We start from the raw sequence: 24660 nt of genomic DNA, 5'->3' as shown, positions 1-24660 counted from the left end.
TTAGGATTACTTTGTCAATTATAATGGGCATCTGCTACTAAGCCAGAAAGTATCATAGTATTTAGAGCCTGCTACCGTGTGGTGCAGTGGGACGCAGGTGGCGCTGTGGTGTAAACCACTGAGCCTAAGGCTTGCCGATCAGAAGATTGGCGGTTCAAATCCTGGCGACGGGGTGAGCTCCCGGTCCCTGCTCCTCCCAACCTAGCAGTTCGAAAGCACGAAGTGCAAGTAGATAAATAGGTACCGCTCTGGTGGGAAGGTAAACAGTATTCCCGTGTGCTGCTCTGGTTTCAGCAGAAGCGGCTTAGTCATGCTGGCCACGTGACCGGGAAAACCTGTCTGCGGACGAACATCGGCTCCCTCGGCCTATAGAGTGAGATGAGCGCTGCAACCCCAGAGTCGTTCGCGACTGGACTTAACTGTCAGGGGTTCTTTACCTTTAGTGTGTAATAAATTCCACAAGTTAATTATGTATTGTATGAAGCAGTACTCGCTTGAGCCTTAAAGCTTAAGATTCGCAGTATTGTACAATACTGAACAAGCCAGGCAATGCTTCAGTTGTCTTTTGATGTGCATCTTTGAAATCACTGAACTTGCTCTTCTCACAACTGAGGAACTTTAGAAAACACATAGAGGCATCTTGATATGGAAATAACCTTTTTCTTTTCTTTTTTTTACAAGACTAAATAGGTTGGATTCAACAATATTTTTATTTTTTTTAATACAAGTGTATAGATTAGAAGATTTGAAACATTATAAAGCAATATACATAATAAATAACATGCACATGAGAGTCATGTTATCTACCTTATATAACACTGGCTAGTACTCAAAATACTTAAAATAAATCCAGTGACATTGGATAAAGTCCATAAAAATGCTATCCTGTCTTCCCTTGTACGAAATTGTTCAAGTATAAAAAGATTTCCAATACAGTGTAAAATATTAAATTCCTTTTTTAGGTCAAGAATAAAAATTGCAAGTTATTGCAGTTTCACAGGACAATGTAAAGCAGCATTTCCTAGCAAAGGAATAAAAGTTGTTCTACAAAGAGATGAAAAGTGGGAAAAAACCTACCCCTTTTTTGATAGGAGGAAATTCTGACAACCTACCCATAACACACTATGTGGATAATTTCATGGGAGTTTATTTCCACATAGCAAATCTAAAAATGGAGCTTCAGATTCAGTATCCCATTTATCTAGTTCGAACTAAGTCTCATTAAGTTCAGAGGAAAGGGACTTAGTCCCATTTACATATTACCCTTGTGATGCGGGAATTGTTTCTGTGTTGCCCAGTCCTGTGTGTTATCAACACTTTCTATAATTAGGAACCCATCACACTGTAACAGTTACATGGTCAATTCCCACATCACTCACCTGATCTACATGGTTCCCATTTGCAGGCATTATTGGTGAGGTGTGTGGCCAGACCACAGAAACAGTTCCTATCAGCACAACAGTAATGCATTATTTGGGCCTTACTCCTGAGCAAGTGTGTCGAGTATTATAGCTTTATAACCCAATCCTTTGCCAAGCCTTGATTTCTTGGGGGAAAGTTCCACTGAAATCAAGAGCTTTCTTCCAAGAAAAACAGTTTATGGTTAAGGTGATTGCGGGAAAAGCATGAAACTAGCATTTTAAAAATCAAAACCTTAAAAAAAAAGTATTGAAAGTACCCTTATAAAAAGAGTACTAACAGAATTTAAATAAACCCATGTCAGCATTTTAGTTGATTAGGTTAATATTTCGTATACTATAGCTAAACCTACTAAATAACTTATACCATGAGATGAATACATAATTTTACAGTTTCACATCTAAAGTTGTTTTCTTTAGAGTGCAGCATAGTACAACTTTCAAAATAAATATATCTTTAAATAGCATTACAATTAAGGCACAATATAACCCACCTAGCATTAACCCTTGAAGAACTGCAATCTCAACAAGCAGTCTCATGAGAGACCTATGCTTTTTTCCCAATAAATATTTTAAATAGGTATTAAATTGTATATAAATCATTTCCAAAAAATAAAATAAAAATTCCCTTAACACAGTTCTTAAAGGTTTAAATTCAGCAAATTTCTTCCTGCCTTTATTCGCAAGCCATGAATAGATACAATAAATAAAAGGAGAAGGCTGTTGTAGTAAAGAGCTGATCCTATTTCAGAATCAGAATAGCTGACACCAGCAGTCAAAGTTTCCTAAAAGTGAAACAGGATGGAGAGAGGGATTAGAATGTGACAAGCTCATCAAACGAGCACAAGTGATGTGTTCTTTCCAGATCGGTCTGTGTTATTGATTGTCTGTACAGCTGTTGCGCCCATTAATTCCACATCACTTGCTCCATAGTCCCATTCACACAGAGGACAGATGAGAAAATAACTTTGGTGCCTGTCCACCTTTCCCCCCCACCCCACCCCAAAGGCCACGTTCCTTAGTTTGTTCGATGCCCATTAAGAGATAGCCAGAAAGCATTTTTCTTACTCATTCAAACAAAGTTCTGTAGGCCATAATGAAAAGTAGTAATGACAGTCAGTGCTTTCAACATTTAAATAATAGTCGTCTTCAACTTGATACAGGCTACATATTGCTCACCTGGACTTTTTTCCCTGATAATGTAAAATGCATCTTTTACTGGTTTTTTGTTTTGTTTTAAATATAAGCTTCTTTTTGTTACTTCTGCCATCCTTTCATGATAGGGATGATCCTTGGACTGATATTACGATACCCACCCCACAATACCACCCATGATATGGATGCATGCTCTACAAAGACAGCGGAATCTGTTTTTGTAGTAATACACTACTGCATTGTAGCTTTCCTTAAAGCTGGATTGGTTAAGGTTAATTGCCTCTTTTGTAACTATTTCTACTGGAAGGCTTGAAGGTAAAAAGATAGGAAGAGTAAGAAACAGAACTTTCTTCACAAGTCCATCCGCTATTGCATACGGTCTGTTTGCAGCTGTTGTGGCTGGTATTGGCCAAAAGCAGCAGCAGCTGCTGCAGCTGTCCCAGGTGCCGCTGCAGTGATTGGTTGCTGGACTGCATAGCCATAACCCCCGGCTGTGACATATCCTGCAGCAGCTGGGGATGCTGCGTAGGGATACTGGTCATAGGCTGCAGCGGCAGCAGCTGCTGCTGCAGCTGAATATTGAGCATATGCGGCTCCAGTGTAGTCAAGGTAAGGCGTGGTGGAGGCAGCAGCTGCTGTAGGCTGGACATGTGGAATGACTACTCCTGGCTGCACAAAAGCTTGTGGGTATACATAATGAGCAGGGATCCTGTTGAAAGACAGAAGACGAAAGTTAGATCTCACAAGTAAGCCTTACCTCCAGTTTCAGAACTTAAAAACAAACTCAAATTTAGTTGTTGTTATACGCATAGGGTTGCCACAATAACCAATTTCGATGGACAAATTGATCGTCTAAGCAAGAGCCGAAAGGGAAAGGTCTTACTAAAATCAGAACATAATCACCACCACAGTGTCACAGTGTTAGTGCCGATTTAACAGCAGCTGATAGTAAGTACTATGAAACATGTTACTAATAATTTTAAATACTTAGAGGGACTTTGAGATGTGTAGGACATCTATTAAAAGAAGGAATAAATGAGATTTCTAGCTATGAGACTGGAGAACACAAGGTTTTAAATTCAACGGGAAGTGACAGGTTCCCCCCACCCCCCCAATACTTGCTAAGCAAAGCTAGTGAGCACTTATAAAATTCTTAGCTCCATGAACTGTATTATCAGGTGTGGGTTTTTTTGTAGTTATGTTACATGTTTAGTTTTACATTGCACGTTTCCTGTAGTCATTTACATGGATCTGAGGAAATAATCGTTTTGTATCGTGGCAACCCTACTTGAATTGCTATGCAGACTCAGCACACATTAATTTCTCTGCAACCTCAGTCACCCTTATTAAAACAAAAAAACAAAAAAACAAAAAAACAACAACACAGGCGACAAAGGAGTTTAAATAGAAGTTCACAAGTGTGGTAAACACAGCAAGAATCACACTTTACAAACGGAACTATAGTGCAATTCACTCCGTCACAAGAGGCCATTGAGGGGAAGCTACATAGATGCCATTAAAATACACAACAGTGGTCCCTAGGCAAATGTGCACCACACTTTGGAGAGGTTAAGGCCATGAGAGTCAAACCTGTTGTGACAAATCTGGCCACTGGTGTCCTGCTTTGTGCCAGCTTGTTTATTTCTATACAAGACAATGCTTTGGAATGGGTAGGGGCAGGATTATATTCAGGAAGATCTAGTGTTTAACAAAAGCAGAAAAAAATAATATTGTGAGGAACAACCTCACCGTTTTAAAATACATTATTTATTATCTTCCATATTGTGAAGCGTTACTTCTTGTGTGTGCATGTGCTCAGTAGTACAGTCAGGGGGTTGGACTGGATGACTGGATGACCCTCGGAGTCTCTTCCATAATTCTATAATGTTGATATTTTTAGCAATGCTGCCACACTCAAAAATACAGCATTTACATAGCATACTGAGTACGCAACATGCTTCATGTATCATCTCAGTAATGCTTACAAGACCACTCTGCAAGGCAGATCAATGTTATTGTGGACGTATGGCTGAAACTGAAGTAATTATTTCCCTAAGACTCCAAAGGAAATATATCGCTGAGATTTGAAATATGGACTCTTCAATTCACATTCCTTAGCCACTAGCAACCCAGCTCTCAGTTCTCCACCTGTTATAAAAAAAATAGACACAGGGATCCTTCATATCACAGGAAACCCAAAATGTATTATTTTTACATTAATAGTACCATCTTCAAAGCTTTGACCTGCAACTGAAACTGTATGGGGGCGGGGGAACACTTCTATCCGCATGAAGTGCAACTCTAAGGAGATCCAGCAGACACACACACGCACACACACAGCTCCAGATGCAGAATAAAAGCTTTCAATGTCTCATGCAATGTCAAAAGATTTCCTTTCCAGCTGTTGCACAAGTCAGCTCCACCTGGTCACCCTATATAAATATAGTTAAGATTAATGAGAATATATTTAAATAAAAATTACTTTCATTTAAAGTTGCCAAGAAAGAAAATATTTTCAGCTGAAGAATGCTGCCAACTTTGAAAAGTATTTCCCCCCACTATTTTAAAAGCGAAAATTTGCCTGTTTAGCAACTAATCACTCCCCCTTCAATGCCTGCACCTCAAGCATTGAAATGTTAAAAGTTTAACTAAGAAAAAAATATATTTACATCATCAATCTCCCACTGTCCGTGATGGGAGAACTGCAAAGTGTTAGTGATACATGGAGAAACAGATGAGAACAGAGCAACAAAACTGAATCTTAATCAATGACCTTTACAGATTCATTTATTTTTTAATGGTGATAGCAATTCATCAGGTTTTTATGTTGAATCCACTTGCCTGAACCTTCTGTGTATCTAAGGCCCATCTAAATAATAACTTTGTATTCTTGTTGTAATGTTTTTAAGCCACACAAAAAGATGATTTGCTTATACTGTTTGCTTAAACATAGATTCCTGAGATTTGCTTCTGTCAAATCTAACAGAGAAGATAGTCTTTAGCAATCATGTGAAGTTCAGTTTATAATATTGGTTGAAAAGAGAACAAAACTAAAACAAACTAACAAACCACTCTCTATCTTTCTCTACATGTCAACAGAAGCACAGTCATCATGACTCCTGTATCCTTGTTAAAGGAGGGAGACGCATAAATGAATGTACTCCTACTTAAGCTCTTGTGATTTGTTTCTTTTAAAGCCAAGCAACTAACAGGTGGAGAATTATGAAACACTATCCCTTTAGAACCTCTTGGTTTACAATATGCATGAACTCCTTGCAGGCGCCCCACTATTATGCCATTTTGCACGTGGTGATTGACAGGACAAGCTGCACTGGGTCTATTTTTGATCATCTGTCATGCGACAAGGGCTTCCAGCTGAGCAAAATGACTTTATAAGGCCAAAGTAAACTTCCATCTGTTGGAAAGGCCAGCATGCAGAGATTGTCATGATACTGAAATGCTAGCTCCTTTTATGCTCAGCAAGGTCAAAAGGTTAAAGAGCAGTTTCCCATTATGCTGCAGAGGCATCTTTATTCAGTGGCTTTAGGAGTGTTATTTTGAACTTATTGTTTGGTATATATTGGTAGGAACAACTGAAACTGTTCTAGATTTCTTCATTGAAAGGAGATAGTTTTACTCTGATGTACTAGAAACAAGCATTTGGTGTACCAGAAATAAGCATTAATACCACAAACCTCTTCCTATGACTGTAATATGATTGCTTAGGAGAAGTAACCCTTGCTGAATACAGTAAGACTAGATTTTGAGGAAATATGCATAGGATCGTGCCACAAACCCAGAAACTTATTTCAGTGGTTTGCTTTTAAGCAAGCGTGCTTTGGATTCCCTACGAGTTGTCTGATTCCATGCAGATTTACTCAGAAGTAACTGCTGCTGAATCGAAGCAATCGAAGCAATAACTTTGTGGTAAATATTAACCTAATAAGTTGTATCATATAATATTGTGGACAAGTCTGTACAGAGCATACAAGACACTGAAAATGGAAATATAATTTAGAAAACATAAATACATCTGCCACAAAACAGTTTGTATCAAAATTTAATAGCCTACATTTTTGTTTTGTACCCAGATTATTAATGAGGTAGCTAACATGTTTCATAAAGAAGGCTGATCCCCAAAGAATTGATGCTTTTGAATTATGGTGCTGGAGGAGACTCTTGAGAGTCCCATGGACTGCAAGAAGATCAAACCTATCCATTCTGAAGAAAATCAGCCCTGAGTGCTCACTGAAGCTGAGGCTCCAGTACTTTGGCCACATCGTGAGAAGAGAAGACTCCCTGGAAAAGACCCTGATGTTGGGAAAGACTGAGGGCACAAGGAGAAGGGGACGACAGAGGACGAGATGGTTGGGCAGCGTTCTCGAAGCTACCAACATGACAGGAGTGCCTGGCGTGCTCTGGTCCGTGGGGTCATGAAGAGTCGGACATGACTAAACAACAACAAGTTTCATTCAGGGCTGAAGCAGGAATAGCCTTATTATATCACAGGTGTTCCCTTAAAAAACCTTCAAAATAGTCCTTTGAATCTAACCCTCTAACAACAAACTTTAATTACTATGAAAGATATTGTATAACTTGCATAATATTTTTGAATTGTTTCATTCAACAATTCATAGATGCCCATTAAATCAGATGTTTTACTCACAATACTATATTTGATCACATGTTATTCATTCCAAGCCCCCAAATGCACTCAGCATAATTGCTTAAAACTGGTAAAGGAAGCTTTGTGGAAACTCACATCCACTTTTTTTAAAAAAAGTTAGCTTATATTAAGCCCTATTTTGTCCCTATTGATCACAATGGAAGCATTTTCAATAGAAGCACATAAAGCCTTAGACAAATGTAAATAAAAACAAAAGAATGAGAGTTTTCTGGTAAGTCACTGATAGTCATTCATAAAAGCACAATCATTTCACCACTGATATCAAGCCTTGAATTCAAAAGCATTTCATTACTGATAAAAACATACATACATGTATGTTTTTATAAGTTGCACACCTACACACTTTTACCTGGGAGTAAATTACACTGAACTAAACAGGGCTTACTTCTGAGTAGACCTGCATAGGGCTGCATACCAGGTAAAACATAGGTAAGAAAAACAGGCCCTTTCCCCAGCCGCTGCATGTAACACAGAAGCACGAATTGTTATGTTACCCTTACAGACATTCCAGGAAATAATAAAACATAAATTGGTTGGCCCAGTGTCCTTTCCACCTTCTTTTAAATTGAAGATAGCACAAGTATTCAGAAAGTTAGAAAAAGCAACCAGCAGCATTAAACAGTCTTCCAGATCTTAACTTGCAAAATATATTAGCTCTGGCAAATGGGATTTGCTTACCACTGTATCTTTTAAGTCTAAGGCCAGCTATTTCGCAACATTAAATATTCCAAGATACAGGAAATCATTTTCAATGGGTGGGTTCAATGCTTTGCTATCAGATATTATGGAAGATTGATTTACTAGGTTACTTTGGCATTTGAAAGTTTGCCCTTGCAAAAGTGTTTCAGTCAAAAAGTTACCCATATTCTCCTATCTACACTGCAATTTTTATAAGGACCCATGGAGTGCGGGGCGTTCTGCTGCACAAGTGGAAATCCTTGTGCTGATAGGATGGTTACAAGCAACGGGATAGATACAAGTCTCACCAATATTTTCCTCTATACTTGGAGAATGAAGTTTACTTTTATGTTTCAATTTTAATGGCAGACTACAACTCCAATGTTTTAGATAATATAGCCAAGTTCCTCACTGTATCCAGAGTCAAAATTGCTTTTTAAAAACCGTTTATACAGTAGTATCTGTATACCGTTTATACAGTAGTACATTTTTGAATGTCTCTGTTGACGAACATTTTGGTTTTCAAACGCCATAAACCTGGAAGTAAACACTCTGGTTTTCTAACTTGCTTTGGAAGTTGAACATGAAACACGGCTTCGTATTGAGTTTTCCATTTTGAGGATTCCGTACTGAGTTTTCTGTTTTGGAACGTTTTGGAACTCGAACGGTCTTCCGGAACAGATTACATTTGAAAACTGAGGTATCACGGTACAATTTGTGTGCATGTATATTGTTTTTTCTCTGCTGTGGTTGGCTTGACACCATAGTTGTAACTATTTTTTATGGTCTGTAGACCAAATAAACCGAAAGGAATGTTTTTAGCAGGCACACAATGAGGTTTGCAGTGGATACAATGAGCCACACGGCCACTCTTTTGTTTTACCCATAACCCAAACCTTTCAGGGTAAAATTGCACTCCTGGTACATTTTTCATTTCAGGTATTCCTACAATCAGTGCTTTTTTCAGGGAGTACTCAACGGTATGCAGTAATGGAGCCTCTTTTCGTTGATAAAAAGTGTGGCACTTACGGTAACAACTTCATGGTGAGTACCGGCACCTATTTTTCTAGGGAAAAAAGCACTGCCTACAATGTAGGACATTACAACTGTGCAGGTAACAAATAATGTCCCCAAATTTCAGCCACTTTCCATTTAGAGTAGGGTTGCCTAACTTGGGAACCTCAGGTGTTGTTGGACCCCCAAGTGCCATCAGCCTCAACTAGCATGGCCAATACTCAGGGAGTTGTAGTGAACAATGCCTGGACAGCAACAGGTTAAGCATCTCTTAATTTAGCACTTTTGTACTTTATTTTTGCCCGGGATAAAAATAAATCTCAAGAAAACCAACTGAATTTTACACACAGAGTGCTTATTTGTCGCAGCCAATGTAACGTGTGCATTAACATTTTCTAACAAGAAATGAACCAGTGATGCAGCAAGGCCAGAGGTTTATTTTTGAAAACCAAAAACAGCCCAGGACAAAGAAAATATTCCAAGATATCTGATTATTTTTTAACCCTATTTTTTGTCTGGGACTATGTTCTTGTTTTGCAACACACACACAAAATGTCCTGTGGCTTTGTCAAACAAAAATTGGTCCATGGAATCAAACCTAAGTGCTCTTTTTCTGACACAATACACATGGGACAATATGCTATGGGACATTTTACTACCCAGAGAAACATCTGAATTTAGACTGGGGTTCCAATAAAACCATTTGTGTTCTGTTTCCCAGGGGCGTGGGTCACTGTCTAAAACTAATGTACTGATAAAAAAAAAAAATATCCCAGAAGAGGCTGCATATATATAAATAGCACCAGCTAATTATGGTGGCAATAACAATGGATCATATGAAATACGGGCAGTAAAAACTTCAAAACTGGCCATCACCAGATCATCATGCTTTATATTAAAAATGAGTTTCAAGTATCAAAATTTACGTGAACAAATCCAACACTCTAGTTATACTAAGATTTCCAATAAATTAATTAAGCAAATGTTTTTGAACTAAACACAACAAGTTGGAGGAGAAGAAACTGACAGTCCAGAAGGCACTAACTTCTGGCTTTATAGGGAAGCAATGTTATGGAAGCATAACCAGGTTCTCTCACTATGCTTAAACCCTTTTAAATTACACTGCATCCGACTAACAGTAGCTGAGGACAAAATACAGCAGGCACTCACTTTTCTATCAGTACCAATAGCCTGTTATTCTGGAAATGGCAGAATATCAGGAAAGAAAACTTATATTACAAATTAGTAGGGACAGCCACTATGACCTTTACATAAAATGTTAAGGCATTTACCTATTAACGCAACAATAGGCAAAAAATGATATTCAAAAACAAAGGAAGTCTGAGGTGTTTCCCCCCCTCCAAAAGTAAAATACCAAAGGGGGGGGGGGAATATTACTATACTACTAGACTATACATCCATACTAAAACAGTGGAAGGGAGCGGATGGCGCTGTGGTCTAAACCACTGAGCCTCTTTGGCTTTCTGATCAGAAGGTCAGCAGTTCGAGTCTGCGCAATAGGGTGAGCTCCCCTTGCTCAGTCCCATCTTCTGCCAACCTAGCTGTTCGAAAGCACACCAGTGCAAGTACTTAAATAGGTACTACTCCGGCGGGAAGGGAAACGGTGCTTCCATGCGCTCTGGCACTTGTCAGTGTGTTCCGTTGTGCCAGAAGCAGTTTAGTCATGCTGGCCACATGACCCAGAAAGCTGCCTGTGGACAAATGCTGGCTTCCTCAGCCTGAAAGCAGAGATGAGTGCTGCACCCCATAGTCACCTTAGATGGGTCTTAACCATCCAGGGGTCCTTTACCTACCAAAACAGTATTAAAACCTTACCTAGTAAAACAGCATTTCAAAATGCCCACTTAGGGTCTGATTTCCTCACTATTCATCACGTCTACCACCTCATATATTTGCACTGCTTTCAAATGAAAACTGATGTGACCATTGGAAGGAAGTTACTTAATGGCGACTTTTGATGAACAGCTTAGTCTTTTTACAAACAATCCTGCATATTTGCACACCACAGAAAAAGTGATAAAACACACAGCACACTTTTTTTAATGAATTAAAAAGTTTAAATCAAGGAGTTTCAGTGTGGTGCCCACAGGCATACATGTGCTGAGAGAGACCTTTGTTGGTGTCCACGAGGTCCCCTTTCTCACTGAAGTTAGTTTTGAAAGCAGCATTCTATTACAGACAATATAATGGCTAGCAATGTGTGCTTCGCTAATGTGTATGTCTGGTGCCCATGGCAGTTTCTCCAGTTTGCAAAGGTGCCCGTGAGCCAAAAAGGTTGGCAAGCCCTGGGTTCAAATACAGTGTTGCATATTCTATCTATTTTAAAGTGTAACTCAACCATATGCACAACCTGTCAAATAAGACTTTTATTTGTTCAGTTACAATATAGCCCTACAAGCAAGCTACTTTAAAATTGTTTTACTCACAGCACAATGCTATCCATGCATACTCACAGACCTTGATAGGACATAATATCAGCAGGATCGCAACTATCCAGATACTTCTAAGTAGCCAATCTCAGAAATTGAGTATTAGGGCATATTCCAATTACGCCCTAATTCCAATTCCAATTACGCGTTCCAGTTACATGTGTGGTCACTTTGACTGCGATTGTGATCTGATTGCTAAGTTTTTTGTGCTGGTGAATGTCTTTGTTCATTCCAGATACTCCAGTTGAATGGGGGAACTCTAATATTCAGAAGAAGTCTTCCCTCCAATACACACACGACCAAGGCATCAAGTGACTCGATAAAAACAAAATTCTGTTTACATGGAATTGCTCCACCCTCTTAAGAAATAGATGGGACACAATTATATGAAAAAAAAATCATGTGCTGGCTATACAAGCCTTATATCGGTTGATGAAATATCCAACTTACGTCTTCCTCACATATCTTGTTTGTGGATTGGGCTTTAATTGGGTTGCAATCGGGGTGGAAAACCTAAGCCCAATGAGCCTACCTAGGTCCAGCACAGGTCCCTCAAAGTTTTTACCCCAAACCATACTGCATGTGCAGTCACATGCAGCATCACAGGACATGTAAGGACAGGGGTGCCTACAAAGGAACCATTGCCAGCTTGTTTGAAAAGTTCCCAGTTATTCCATTGCAAGCGGATCTTGCTGACAGCTGACTGGTGGTAAGACCTACCAGCATCAGCTGTACTAAGGAGTTCACCATTGGGATTAAAATGGCACCTGGAAATAGACTTCAGAAGGACTTGCCATAACCACTGATCCATGAGAATATTTCAATTTTACAGGTGGGGGAATCTTAATATTTGATTCGCTAGCTAGGTTCCATTCCCCACTCTTGCTACACACACTTACCTATGAGTAAGTAAGTCCCATTAAATTCAGTAGGATTCCTTTCTGAGTATGCATATATAGGATCTGTGACGTTAGTCTCTTTAGCTGGTGTCTGCTAGCCCAACCATCTTAATAGACCAGCTAAAGAACAAACTGGGTGTTTAACATTTCCAGTTTTTAAAAATTTAAATAGCAGCTGGGGGTGATCAGGATAAGAGCATGCAGGAGGGGTGTGTGTGTGTGTGTGTGTGTGTGTGTGTGTGTGTGTGTTACCCTTTCCTCCCATGCTGCATTCTTGATTAAACAACCCCACCGTTTGTGGGGAAGCTTCCATTGACACCAATGAAGGCATCTTCTAGAGGAGGGACATTTTAATTGAGACTTCCGTGAGAGAGGAAAGGGTTAAAACCCTGCCCAGCTCTGCTCCATAAACCTGCAGGCTCTTGGGCTCTGTTCTTGGTTTAATAAAATGCCAGGAGAATATTATATGCCACTACAGGTGCCACAAAATACCTGCTCCACATTTGTAAGAACTCAATCATTTAGTGTGGCAGTACCTACTCTTCGGAACTTCCTGCCTGTTGATATCAAGCAGGAAAACTTTCCCTGTATTCTTTTCACCGCCTGCCAAAAACATTCTTGTTTAGACAAGCCTACCCAGATGCTTAGAAGTGCTGGTGTGAATTTTAATCTGTTTTAGCATTTTAGCATCTTATATGTTTTAATGTATTGGAACTTTTTCCTGATTTTACCTTTTTGCAACCCACTTTGGAGGTTTTTATTACAATAAAGTGGAGTATAAATTTCATTAAATAGAAATAAATAAATGTAATATATACTTTGGGCTTGGTTTAGGCAGCCAGCAAAGTGGTTGCTAATGTCTCATTTCAAGATATATAGTGTTTCAAAACTATTCTCAAATAAACATGCGTGCTTAAAGTTTATCCCCCTTCCTTTCCTTGTTAAGTATTCAACTAACTTTTTGTCATGGGCCTTACTCAACAAGAATCAAAGAGGAGACCAGCGTACAAGACACTCAAGCAAGCAGATGTCACCTCCAATTTTGATGCTTAATTGCAGAATAAAAATGCACAGCAACTTTAGGAATAGCATATGTTTAAGTAAATCTGCGGAAGGCTAAATATATATATGTATTATCTAATGGGAAAGTGCACGTGGACGCAAATTGTTAATACAGGGAGCTCCAAACCCTTCCCAAGGAACAAAACCAAAACTGTAACATGCAAGCAATGTTGATTTTTCTTTTTTTAAAAAAAAGAAATCAAAAAAGAAACCACACAAATTTAGCACTCACTACAAAGTACGGTTAAAAAATAAATATATAAAAAAAGAAGTCACAGGCTACAGCTTGAAAGCAAGAGAAAAAAAACTCCCTTCACTCCCCATGGCAAAGTCAACACTTCTCCACAAAACCAAAATGAAAAGACCACCAAAAAACTTTCACTACAGCTCTCTCAATAAATAAAAGCACACAGTTTAGCTATCAACACCACTTCATTACTGTAATAAATAAATAAAAAAGCACACGGATATCTATTGACTATATAGAAAAAAAACATACATGCATCGTTAATCACCATTTTAGCTTGGTTTGTGTGTTTGAGTCTACTGGTTACAGAGTTTAATTCCAAACAGAACTATTCCACCTCTTATCATCATATCCTTCTCATCAGTTATCTTAACTGTAAACGATCCCTGTCAGATTAGAAAGAGATAAATAACATTGAGTCAACCTGAAGAAAAATACCGAATGGGGCACAGTGGCTTATTAAAAGGCACACCTTGTTTACCACATGATCTTACGAGCATAGGGGCTGCTTGAGTGCAAGGCCGGCATGCATCTTACACCACTTGACTCGGATATAGTATTTATTTAGAGAATTATCAATGAAGTGATGGCATTTTAAATCTGGAAATTTGAAAAATATAATTTTATTTCCAACGGTCACGTTAAGACGTACACGCTATATTGTTCCCACCCCCAAATATGAGCTTAAGGAGGACTTACCCAAAAGGCCTCTGTATTAATGCTGGGTGGAGCTGCTGAACACCAAAGGCAAAACCTAACAACAAAACACATCAGATTCTCTAGGTGAGCATTGCATTTACTTCACATCAAAATTCTAATAGCCACCCTGCAATCATTCTCAGTGAAGAGGAATATGTCACAGCATAAGGTCACAGTCTTAATAAACTGTGCAGTATTGATTTTAGGTAAACAAATCAGACAAAAAATGTGATCTGATGCCATATGGTTTGAATACCTTGGTAAGATCAGCTTTATAGAGTACGAAAGTATTTCTCTCTCGAGCATTATAATGTAGAATTAATGAGCTATTACTTCTGGCAAACTGCTGTAACCTGGAGCAAACATAACATTCACCATCTTCTAAACTTGGATGCATGCCCCTTTCCTGTACGAATTTCAATTTGCCATTCATGGTTTGAGTTAACCATGGTACAGGGTTATATACACCTGCACTGGCACTAACCCTATGGTCAACACTAATCAAGATAATCCAGACAGTGCTGATGCAGAGATAACGTCACACTCTTAAGACAAACCATGGAAGTGAAAGGCATTCTGGCAAGAGTGAGGGGGGAACTTGCAAGTCAGTTGCACACTCCTGATCTCCTAACCACGATTCACTGCACCAAGCTGGTTTGATCCCGGCTTGATTATACAAACTACAATCTAAACTAACCAGAGCCCCACCCCCTTTTTGAGTTTGGACATAACAATAAACTGAGAAGGGAGTACAGAAGCTGAGCCTCCCTTCTGCTCATACATGACATGGAGGCTTTCAATCTCCTGTTTGTGGCCATACCAGATGAGAAGGGAGTGCAGAGGCAGAGGCTCATTTCTTCTTATTCGCACAGTAGTAACGGATGGTTTAGTGTTATATCTGAAATGGGCTGGTCTGATTAATCACTGTTTATTCAAGTATTGAAACACATCGTTTGGCTGCCTGTGTTTACCATCTTCTCAGTAATCACTTTTATAAGCTGATTCTACAGGGCAGCAGCAACTATGATATGTCAATTTATAGACTGTGCCAATTCATAGTTAGTACAAATTACAGTTCACAAACCCACTTCAAAATCGGGGTTTCCACCTCTGGTTTACCAGACAATTGCATGGTTTAGCATGATGTCTGAACTGAGGCACTGTAGAGAAGCAACGGAAGAGAAGCTCACATACATTCCCGTTAAAAGTTATAGGATATTTCCTATGGATTCCAATGTGTAAGCAAGATACAGTAATCCAAAACAAAAAGCAGTTGCTTGATACCTCAGATAAATAAGGAGTTACTGTAACATTACAACCATGTTGGCCACCTTGTTAACAGATTAGATCAGAATGGTTTCTACACAATTTCACTATCAAGGACCCACTGGTGGTAATAGAATGGTTAAAATGGAGGTGTCTGGGACAATGGGATAAAACAACCCTTAATGCTTGCAGTGGAAGAGGTTTGTAAGAATTGACTGGTGGGTTAGAGGGAGCATGAAATTCTGTTGAAGCTCAGCCACTGGACTTTAGGAACCCTGGTAGTTACTATGCCAATTGTTCACATTCCCTTAATAGCCCTAAATAAAAATCTCCAGCCTTTAACTTCTAAAATCAGAAGTATTATGCTGGAACCCGTTGCACTAATTCCACATATGGAGATGTGTGGTGGCTGACTGTAAAAAATATTACGCACTCATTCGAAGGCTGAGCTCTGGTACGTACTAAGGACAGCTTCCAAGGTTAAACGGTAGCTCAGATTCAGCCCACGTTATCCCCAACCTTTACTTAGAAAACAAAACCAAGTCATTTTTTATCCCATGAATACCAATACTGAGTTCAGCAAGACCATGAAGCCCATAATACACACTGGTTTTTCTGATCACCATGGGAAAGTATGTTTCTGTAAATGCAAAACGGGAATCTGGCCTCACAAATAATTGGAAGCCATTCCAGGTGGTCACTTCTGCTTCGACTGGACAAAAAAGTTGGCATCCGTCTGCCAAAGATGGCGGCAAGTGACTACAAAAACTGCCAATGCCATCACCCTGGTGCACCATGTAGCAGGTGCACATTTGCACTAATTTTTTAAAAAATTATTAAATTTATATATGTCCAACATTACAGGAGCACATTGTATAAGTAAGCCTCCAGCATGTCCTCTTGGGAACAGGTTTCAGACCCAGAAATTTATATTCATATAAAATAGCAGAATTCATCTCCAATAAACAATGGTGCCACTGTTTTAATTTGCTTAAGTTTCCAAAGGAGGACATTCGTTTAAGTAATGTACCACTCAAAACATGCAGAAAAATATTGAGTTTGTACCTAGTCCTATGTATCTACTATTTATGCGCATAAAGGCTATATAATCTTATGCACATTTATTTGGGAAACAATGCATCAGTGAGACCTAACTACAAGTAAACTTACACAGGACCAAGGTGCAAGTTTTTAATATGAGGAAAATGTCAATAATGCACATTTTCAGCACATATACAAATTATACTTCAAGGCTGTGGTTTCTGAACTCATACCTCTATTTCTGGGAAACTTCTTACCAAAACATTTGTTTTGTGAGGGAATGTGTAAGGCTCCCTGTAAACACAACTGATGTGCACAATGACTTGCAGAGCCAGACAAAAGGATATTCAAAAATATTTTACCAAGGAAAGCCCCCCCTTTTCCATTTTTCTCTCAGATAGTGAAGTGTATTTGTCTGTTTTGTGTGTACACTCACAGGAGAATAAGCCCCGTCACAGCACAGCTTCTGGAAGTAGTGGATTACTTCCACAGCTCCAGCATATAACCCTCATGGAAGTATCTTAAGTCTCCCACCACAAACACTCATAGAAGACCCCATAGTTTTATGCTCAAAGGGCAGTACTGTCACTCTGACAAATTCAGCATTCATATTTGTGTTACTGCATCTTCCATCATCACATCATATCAAGTTTAGTAGGCTGCATTAGCACAACATTTGGCACAAGCCATCTTTAACATGTCTTGGCCAGCATGAGAGGCAGACTTGGGGGGGGGGGATTTTAATTGCAAGAATTGTGCTCCTTTCAGGAATCCTCAAGCTATTCGTTCTGAAGTAGCTTCACTGAAATAGGATATGGTTATATGTTTTCATTCTCTGCTCAGCTGATAAGAAGCCAGGTAGGGACGACAGAGACTGTTCTTACCTGGCTGCATTATCCTTGGTTTTGCTCCTAGGTACGCTAGGTTCACATTAGCCTTTCTGCCATCAATGATTGGGTTAGGATCTTTGCAGGCCCTTTCAGCAGCAGCTCTGTCAGCCATGGTTACCTTGACAATAAACAGCGCAGGATATCAGAACTCATGTATTTGACACGACTCATATAGTACAGTAAGGTGGTGCAATGTGAAATGGAACACCGTCTCCAAGAGGCTCTCTCCGAACTTACCCAAATGAAAAACGCTACTGCTATAACAACACAGCAACTTTAGGATTTTTGTGGGGGTTTTTTTTTGGTCAAATTACTCACACAAAAATCAGGCTATATTTGAAGCGCCTGTCATTTCCCAGAGCACGGAGTTGGAATTTTGCAGGCACCGAACACCCACTGACACAGTAGCATGTGCTACAGCAGATAAAAATACGAACGTGTCATATCAGCCTGTAACCAGCTGGCTCCATCGGATGCCAAAATTTCACTAGCAACTTTTCATATGCAAGTTATGATGCAAATCTCATCTGAAGGGCACAGCACACAGCTTCCCCCCACCCCACCCCAGGGTTTCCTTTCCTTTCCTTTCGTTACCCTCTAGAAAAGAAAGAAGTGGTCAAAATACACAATCCGGTCGACAGGGGAAAAGGAGACACCTCGCAGTTCATGTCAGTATTTATTGCGCCTATCAGCCAGCTGCTTTTCCAATCCGTTGCTCACAACAAGTTTTACTTAACTTCCAGGAAGTTCAGTTGGCTCACCTGCTCTACCCATCCCAGTCGCCTGACGATCACGCTTCCCCTTCTCCTCCACGCTTTTTAATTTTTTTGAGAGGACGACGACACGAGATCCAAAAATATCGCCGAGTGTCTCCCTTTCCCCCTTTCCCACCCCCCGCCTCCTGCCAGTTGGGTTTAGGTAGCTGCGTTAGCCGCTCTCCAGGCGCGCCCGCACACCCACACGTTACACGATCCACCCATCCCCGCACCCTTCGCACTTACAAATCCGTATCCCCGGGATTTGCCCGTCTGCCTGTCGGTGATGACCACGGCTTCTTCGATCTCCCCGAACACCTCGAAGTACTTGCGGAGGCTGGAGTCCGTGGTGTGGTAGGGGAGACCCCCGACGAAGATCTTGGTGTACGTGGTGTCTTTCTGCGTCGTGTGCATCTTCCAAAAAGATGCCGCTCTCCTCTAGCTACAAGCCCCGCGCAAGCGAGGGCTGCTGGTGGCGGCGGTGGAAAAGAAAGGAAAAGTACCAAAAAGAAGGAGGGGAAAGACTCCGCGGCGAGTTGGGTGGGCTTTGCGCGTGCCGCTCACTTCCAGCCAACTTCTCCCACCTTCCGCAGAGGCTGCCCTGTTTTATATTTCTCTGGCTTGTCAGCTCTTTCCTTGCCCTTCAGGTAGGCAGGAGGCGTCGGGAGCTGCCTTGAGGTAGACGCTGTTCACGAGGAGGCGGAGAAGGTGGCGGCAGCGACCACAGCAAGGAAACGCACCAGGGCCCAGCCGCAGGCGACTCTGCTGCTGCCTCCTGCCGCCTTTGGCTTTCCTCTAAAAAGCCGCCAGGCGCGACCTCCCCAACTCCCGCTGCTCCGCCCTCCCTCCAGCAAAGCGGGGCGGGGAGCCGGGCGGGGCCGGCCCGGCTATTGGCCGCTTCCTCGGCGCGCCGCTGCCACCCGGCCGTTGGAAAGGAACAGCTGCTGCTGTGTCTGTGCGCGCGCGCGCGCGTCTGTGTGCGCGCCTCGAGAGAAGCGAGCCCGGAGGAGGAGGAGGAGGAGGGGGGGGGGCAGGAGGATCCACGTGCGCGCTGGAAGGTGGCCTCGGGCTCTGCGCGCACACGCGCCTCCCTCTCTCCCTCGCCCCGCTCTGGTCAGCCGAGCGCGAGAGGCGGAGGAGAACCGAAAGCGCCTCTCAGGTGCGGACGGGGAGAAATCCCCTCAGCGCGCACTGCTGCTCACTTTGGCGCCACTGCGCACCGAAACCGAAGCTCTCCAGGCAGCCCCGCTTGCTCTTTCTTTTCCCGCTGGCGGGCTTCGTCAGGTGGTTCTAGGTTATGGGGGGGGGGGTACCGAAGTAGCCCCACGGGGCGGGTTGGGGGAGAACGTGCATCACCTTCGCCCCTCAGACAAAGCTACTCGTGGCTTCCCAAGCCTCCTCCGCCCAGAGACGGGAGAGCGAGAGCAAACGGGCAGAAGAGGCTGGTGCCCAACGCCCCTCCTAGGGCAGCATGCTTTATTTTCTTCGCGGGTGGAGGGTGGGGCTCCGTAGGGCTCCCGAGAGAGCGTGACCTGCCGCCTCTTGAGAGTTAGGACCATAGGCGTAGCCAAGGGGGGGGCAGGGAGAGGCAGCTGCCCCCCTAAATCTATAGAAACACATAGCAAACTGAGCTTCTGCCCCGCAACAAAAGGCCTGCCCCCCCCCAATCCTGGCTGTGCCCATGGTTAGGTCAGTGGGATAGTGAACTCAAATCATAGGAGCCACCTCCTAGGGCCCGATGGCCCTTCGGCGACCATCCCCAATAAAATATTTGAGGGGGTCACTCCCCTCCAAGTTGATGGTTATTGCCACTCAAATGGTGTGTGGGTGCCACGGCTTTTGATTAACTGTGTGGGGTGGGGTTTCCTGGGAACTCCCAATATTTCATTCAATTTGGCATTCCTGACTCAGATATGCAGGCAAAGCCTCCATAGCAATACCCTTCATAAGATGGCAACATAAACAAATTTTTGGCCGATGCAGACATGATGCCTTTAGTACCAAGCTTGCTTTTTTCTTAGCCTTTGCTCTCCCTTCACTGGTTAACAGTCATCCTCATGAAGAATTATAGAGGACTCAATACTTCTTCAAACTGAAAGTGGCATTTAACTCTAGTTAATCTGCCTTTTCCTGACCACGTTGTGTGGATTTTGCTCCGTGGAGAGTTATTTGGCATGCAGAGGATTGTAAATAGGAAGTGACATCATTTCCCCTGGTGTGCCAATATGATGACACTTTGTCCCTGCTCCACTATACCACTGGGGTGGTGTAGATTTGCAAGCAGACAGAGGTCCTGGCTGTTAGTGAAAGGCTGTTGGTCATCTCATCTGCTTACTTTCCCAAATCCACTTTTCCTCTGGGAGCCACAGCAGCATAAATTAGGTACAGCAAGCCTAATCCTCCCTTATTGCTCCAGATGTTCGACAGAACACCAATTGCCAGGTTGCACATTAACAGAAGAGAGCTGCTTGTGGGTTACTCATAGTCACCAAGCTGGCCACGGTGAGAACAGAATGTGGACTAAGTTTGTGTGATCCAGAGGAGCTCTTAATAGGTTCAGCAAAAGAGAGACAGGGTGAGCAAGCAGAGGAGGTTGGTGGCTTCTGTCTGTCCTCACAGTTACTCTGGGCAAGCATGCTGAGCTCTTTTTGTCCAAAGAAAGTATGCAAGCAGGTGGGGCTCTCCCTGCTCCAGTGTGAGAGGGCAGACAAATGATTCAAAGCTGTAACAGCCAGACTTCTAACAAATACTGCTTTACCAATACTCAGTGCCACACATCTCAGAGATGGAGGGTGACTAAACTAGAGGAATTGCTTGCTTGAATTCCCCCAGTAAAGTAGTGCAGCAGAGATGACTAGAGTTTGTTTTCATGTCCTTTGGGGCTCTTAGATGGCCTTTTAAAATTGTGCATTCATTGTGATTTATGCTTGTGATGTTATCAGGTTGGTCACACGTGGTTCCCCTCTTTAATCCTGTTTGCGCCTGCAGAAGTTTTGGGGTGGTTACCCTTCTTCATTTCCAGTCATTGCACGCCCCATAGCTTCTTGCTGAAATCTTGTAACTTTTTATACCATAAATGTTCTGGTTTATTAGTGTCTCACTTTCATTGCACTACAGCCCCTGTGGACAGCAATAATGTACAGTAGCTCTGAAGAAGCATTGCGAAACAAACTAAAGCAGAATAAATCCACCATTAACATAATATTATTGTGTCAGGAACATGTTGCAGAATACACCTGCCTGGAAAGCTCATAAGAGTCAGCACCTTGAATTGAGTTATAAAGATTATTCAACCAGTATAGATCAAATAACTTGACTCCCTGATTCAGGTTCAAGCCTTGCTACTTTCTTTGCCATGCCAAGTCTTCCCCACTGCTAGGAACAAACAGAGTGCTTCTCTCCCCGCTCCTTTTAACTGCACTTTAAGCTTAAGTGAAAATTCTCTCAAAATTTACCTACAGGGCTTAAAAATATTTTCCCCTTAGAACTCCAGTTTTTCTGTATGAGAAACCTACTCTTAGTTGAAGCCACTTATCTGAGAGCAAGAGCCATAAAATTTCATGGTACTACGTGGGTGCCGCTGTGGGTTAAACCACAGAGCCTAGGACTTGCTGATCAGAAGGTTGGCGGTTTGAATCGGGTGAGCTCCTGTTGCTCGGTCCCTCTCCTGCCAACCTAGCAGTTCGAAAGCACAGCAAAGTGCAAGTAGATAAATAGGTACCGCTCCGGCGGGAAGGTAAATGGCATTTCCGTGCGCTGCTCTGGTTTGCCAGAAGCAGCTTAGTCATGCTGGCCACATGACCCGGGAGCTGTATGCTGGCTCCCTCAGCCAATAAAGCGAGATGAGCGCTGCAACCTCAGAGTCGGCCACAACTGGACCTAATGGTCAGGGGTCCCTTTACCTTTACCCTATAAGGCATAAAGTATGGTTTAATACACCATAATGTGCACACGGTCTGAATGCATGAACAAAAAGACAAACCACAAAGGTTTTGGATTAGCATGATGTCCAAGCCCAGGATTGTACTTTTGTTTCACCCTAAGAAACCATGATTGCTAAGCAAATAAAACAGGCTAGCATTCATGGTTTGTTAGGATTAACCAAACCACAATCCCAGGTTTGGATGTCACATTACGTGAAACTGTTTGTCGTTTGTTCACCCAGTGTGGCTTGCAAAACCATACTTTATGGAGTGTTACACGGGTATGCACTTGCTGAAACAGAACATGTGTTTCACCAGCACATTTTACTTTGCTCTCAGTGTCCTAGGGGAAAACATGGTTCAGATATTTATTCTGAAGCTTTTGCTTCACTGCATAAAATTGTTCTTTTGAAATTAAATCACCATTAAACAACACAGTCACTTTCCTTTATGAGGTCAGCTTCAAGGCATCTTAGAGCAAACCTCTAGCGCACAAATGTATCTGTGATGGACAAATGAAAGCCGTGTTCCAATTTAAGAAATGCATATACACACAGACACACAGACACACACACACACACACACACACACAAGATTCCTGGATCATATAAAAGCCCCATCTGATCTAACATTCTGTTCTCACGGTGGTCAATCAAATGCCTACGGAAACTCTACAAGCAGGGCCCGATTGCAATAACACCCTCCCATTATTGATCTCTAGCAATTAGTATTTGAGTATTTGAGAATCATATAATTGTAGAGTTGGAAAGGACCCCAAGGGTCATCTAGTCCAACCCCCTACAATGCAGGAATCTTTTGCTCAATGTGGGGCTCAAACCCACAATATTATATTGTATTATATATTATTATATATTATTATATATTATTATATTATATTATATTATATTATATTATATTATTATAATTTCATATAATTTATGGTGCTAGTGCATTGAGCTAGTTACTAGTGGAACACTTATTTTGCATCATTGCTTTTTTATGTAATCAATAAGGTTCATATCCACTATATTTACATTATAATTGCTCCCCACAATAGTAAAGCTGGCTGTTTAGTGTTAGCTACTGCACAACTGGTGGCACAATGTTTTAAGTGTCAAAAGGCAATTGTTTATGACCTTTAAGTTGTGTAACTGTATGTGCTGCTCTACTTACCGTAAGTAATAGGAAACAGATGCCAACCATTCTTGCCAACCAGCCATCAATGAAGGACCTCTGTGGTCAAAACAAAAAAGTACTCTTGTGCTATGTCAAGAAAAAGGTAGATGGATCCAGGGATACTGGATATCTGCTAATCCTGACTAGAAAGAAAGCTGAAGTTTATATGCATTATTATAGTTGAATGTTTTGGAGTTTAAATATTTTATTTCCCCAGATTTCTAACATTTGATGAGTCTGGTGTCAATGCTGCAGATTTAATTTGGTATTTTATCAGGTTGTTTTTGCTCTGTTTATTAAATTATATCCCTCCCAAACATAACTTATAGAACATCCCTTGTAATATTCATTTAAGCCATAAAGTATTATTTAATACAGCATACTATGCTCTTATTTAGACTTCTTTGTAGGTTGCTATTGTATTTAATTGTATTAATGTGCTGTGTTGGAAATGATTGTATAGCATCTACAGCATTTGATTTTAAAAATACAGAATGATTACATTGGAACATGAACCTTTTCAGGCAGATAACTGGGATATTAGAGAAATGTAATGATTTAGATTCAGGATGGGGAACCTGTGGTCCTCAGTATGTTGCTGTAGTACAGAACCCTCAGTCTCAGGCAACATGCTCAATACTTGGGGGTGATGAGAGTTAGAGTTCAGCAACATCTGGAGGACCATAAATTAGCTACCCCCATTGTAGATTATGTCATAGTGCCTTGTTTTCTCAGAGGTCCATCTGAGTTCATTTATATTTACTAGTTTCATGATTGCTGCTCACTGAACGCAATGGGACTTAGTCAGCAAGCCTAGGATTGCACTGGTCCTTTGAGCAAACCCTTAGCCATGACTTGTTTAAGATTTGTTTAAGACAGGCCTGTTGCTTGGACATTTGTGGTAGGATGACTTAAAGGAGCAGGACAATTTGATTTCACGCAATTAAACATACAGGCGTACTGGTAGCTACTTATCTCAAGCATTGGCCAGCACACGAGAGCAGGGTCACATTTACTTCTCTATGAGCATTCTCTGCTTCTCTACTTCTCTGCTTGCATGCTTTTACTTGCGTTTTCACAAGTAGACGGCCTAGAGTGAAAATCTGAAAATTTGGGGTGGAAGTCTAGGACCATATCTGGCTCACAGGCAGCTAACTAGCTGGCTATCCTTGGTCAAGATTGACATTTTTATCAAATGTGACACGTTTGTAAATATAACATACATTCTTGAAAGCATGCATATATTTAAATAGGTGCTATTCAAAATCCCCCTTTTTCTAAACTCTGGATTTTTAAAGCT

General features: G+C 41.3%; 1 protein-coding gene across 1 annotated transcript; it reads right to left on the bottom strand.

The window, feature by feature from the left end:
- Positions 1-691: 691 nt before the first annotated feature.
- Positions 692-19168, bottom strand: RBM24 (RNA binding motif protein 24). Its single transcript, XM_081873488.1, has 4 exons — positions 18508-19168; positions 17501-17624; positions 14310-14364; positions 692-3282 (listed from the first exon to the last, which is right to left on the bottom strand). Exons 1-4 carry the CDS (start codon positions 18673-18675, stop codon positions 2940-2942), a joined length of 690 nt encoding a protein of 229 aa, XP_081729614.1. The 5' UTR covers positions 18676-19168; the 3' UTR covers positions 692-2939.
- Between the last annotated feature and the right edge of the window lie 5492 nt (positions 19169-24660).

This window comes from Podarcis erhardii (assembly GCF_964252035.2).
Source record: "Podarcis erhardii genome assembly, chromosome: 8".
In the NCBI taxonomy this organism is placed as follows: Eukaryota; Metazoa; Chordata; class Lepidosauria; order Squamata; family Lacertidae; genus Podarcis; species Podarcis erhardii.
Note: the sequence above shows the minus strand (reverse complement) of the source record. Positions and strands in the feature narration are given on the sequence as shown.

Bases quoted from the DNA above. Each gene is read 5' to 3' on its own strand.
- RBM24 (XM_081873488.1), bottom strand. From the start codon at position 18,675: ATGCACACGACGCAGAAAGACACCACGTACACCAAGATCTTCGTCGGG. The intron at 17,625-18,507 runs GTAAGTGCGAAG...TTTATTGTCAAG, and splicing joins AATCCCGGGGATACGGATTT to GTAACCATGGCTGACAGAGC. The intron at 14,365-17,500 runs GTAAGAACAGTC...TTTTGTTGTTAG, and splicing joins ACCAAGGATAATGCAGCCAG to GTTTTGCCTTTGGTGTTCAG.